At 58.6% G+C, this 2,232-nt stretch overlaps 2 protein-coding genes across 2 annotated transcripts; both read right to left on the reverse strand.

The window, feature by feature from the left end:
* Positions 1-81: 81 nt before the first annotated feature.
* GNI_193970 (putative reverse transcriptase family (RTs) from retrotransposons and retroviruses protein) lies at positions 82-1,301 on the reverse strand (the record flags this gene model as incomplete). Its single annotated transcript, XM_011135391.1, has 2 exons — positions 82-978; positions 1,134-1,301. The coding sequence occupies 2 exons, from the start codon at positions 1,299-1,301 to the stop codon at positions 82-84; spliced, it is 1,065 nt and encodes a 354-aa protein (XP_011133693.1).
* Positions 1,302-1,336: 35 nt separating this feature from the next.
* Positions 1,337-1,630, reverse strand: GNI_193980 (zinc knuckle protein; the record flags this gene model as incomplete). The annotated part of the gene is made up of 1 exon (XM_011135392.1): positions 1,337-1,630. The coding sequence occupies one exon, from the start codon at positions 1,628-1,630 to the stop codon at positions 1,337-1,339; it is 294 nt and encodes a 97-aa protein (XP_011133694.1).
* Positions 1,631-2,232: the final 602 nt, after the last annotated feature.

Below are 2,232 nucleotides of genomic sequence, written 5' to 3' on the forward strand. Positions count from 1 at the left end.
GCGCATGAGTTTCGTGAGCGGCTGCGTCACTTCGGCGTAGTTCGGGATGAAGTTCCTGTAGTACCCAGCCATCCCGAGGGCTTATCGTAGCCCTTTTACGTCCCGCGGTGGCTGCAGGGCGTCTATCGCTTCCACCTTCCTTGGCTGGGGGGCTATCCTGCCCTCGGTAATCGTATGCCCGAGGTACTCGACCTGTTCCGGTAGGAACGAACACTTGGACAACCGCAGCTTCAGACCACTTGCTCGGAGTCTCTTCAGCACCTCTTCCAGCTTCGCAAATACTTCCTCCAGGGTCGCTGCGTGGATTAGGATGTCGTCCAGGTATACGAGCACCCCGTTCCAGTAGAGGTCCCCGAAGAGGTTCTCCACCATCCTTTGGAACGTCGCTGGGGCATTCACTAGGCCAAACGGCATCACGACAAACTCGTATAGTCCTGAGGGCGTCTTAAATGCCGTCTTCGGAATGTCCTCTGCCCTCATGGCTACTTGCCAGTATTCTGCTCGCAGATTCAATGCGATGAACCACCGCGAACCTCTCACCGCCCGCAGCAGGTCATCTATCCTCGGTAGTGGGAACTTGTCCCGTACTGTCACCTCGTTCAACGGCCGGTAGTCCACACAGAACCTCCACTCGCCAGTCTTTTTCTTTACTAGCACCACCCCCGACGCGTACGGACTAAAGCTTGGTCGGACCACTCCCTTCTGGATCATGTCCGCTACCTCTTTCTCTATGACCGCCTTTTGCTGGTCCGTATATCTGCGGTTGCGGCACGCAATCGGCTTCGGGTCCGTCACTTCGATTCGGTGCTCTATCGCTGTCGTCCGCCCTATCTCATCTCCCTTCCATAAGTCTTCGAACTTCGTGAGGACCCTTCTCAACTCCGACTTGTCAATCTCGTTGACGGCACACTTCCCAGGGCTTCCTCCAATACCGGATCCATCATCCGTACCTGTACCCTGTTCACGGCCCCGTTGACCCTAATTAGATTATGCCATTTTCCGTCCACTGATATCCGTCGTCCTTGGATGTCTATTACTGCCCCGTGCCCCTCCAGGTGGGGCATTCCTAATATAAGCTGGCCGGTGCCCCGTAAGACTACCCCCACTACTTCTTGCTTCTCACCGTCCCTCACGTTAACCTCGATTTTGCCCCATGTGGTGCACTCCTCGTGGTTCCCGTCGGCGAAGGTTAACCGGAGGGGACTCCCCTCCGTTGGACGGGGGTTAAGTCCCTGACCGATGATGTTAACCTCTGCCCCTGTATCGACAAGTGCCAGGATCTCGCGACTATCGTGCGTCATTGGCAAAAAGCATGAAGTGGTAGTAGCTACGGCCCCTAGTTTCCTGGCACCGGCCGTTCTCCAAAAGGGCGTTTGTTTGCGGCGGCTTCTGGTGCCTCTTGGTCTTGTGGGCCTGCGAGGGGTGGGTCGGCGTTGCTAGTGAGGAACTCCAGTTGACGGCTCAGCCGGTCGATTTCTCTGCATAGTACGGTGCTGTCTTGTGCCTCTTGGACTTTAACGGCCACTCCTGTCTGGCTCTTACATACTACCGCGAGGTGGTTAGGCTGCCCGCAGCGGAAGCACTTGTACCGCTTCCGGGTCACCCAACACTGGTGTCCCCGGCCGACCATGGCGCCGCAGTGGGGACACTGCGTCAAGTGGGTTGTTGCCGGTCGTCGCTCCGCTTCTGGTGTTGGTTGCGGCGCCCCTGGCGTTTCCAGGTCCATTGGTATCGGGTCCCCTGCTGATGGTCCGCTCGGTCCTACGAGTGGGGGCGTCGAAGTTGTCGGGTTCGTCAGCGGTATTGGGGCCGCGGTCGCCGGTCTCGTTCTCGATGTTGGTGGTGCCTCTCGTGGGCTGGGCGGCGTCCGCTCGGCCCCTTGGTAGTCATGCCATGGCGCGACGGGCCAGACCTCACCCTCTTCTGGTCCGCTATTCCGGCCTTGGGTCCGCCTGTCTGCACGGTAATGGACTCGGTCCGCGTCCCGGGGCGGGCCTCTTGGATGTGAATGGGCGGCTTGAACGGCCGCGTGGTCGTTTGCCTGTCGTCCCGTGGCCGGGTAGGTCCCTCGGCCCACTTACCGTCCTAATTCCTCCAGACGTTTGTTTAGGGCCGCTTCGGACCCCCCGTTGGGCCGGTCCCCTTCATGTGACTTCCCTTTGAAAGGCCCTCGCTACTCTCTAATGCTTTAGTTACAACTAAGGTGGCTACCGAGATACCCACCTGTTGGAT

This window comes from Gregarina niphandrodes (assembly GCF_000223845.1).
Source record: "Gregarina niphandrodes unplaced genomic scaffold scaffold00090, whole genome shotgun sequence".
In the NCBI taxonomy this organism is placed as follows: domain Eukaryota; phylum Apicomplexa; class Conoidasida; order Eugregarinorida; family Gregarinidae; genus Gregarina; species Gregarina niphandrodes.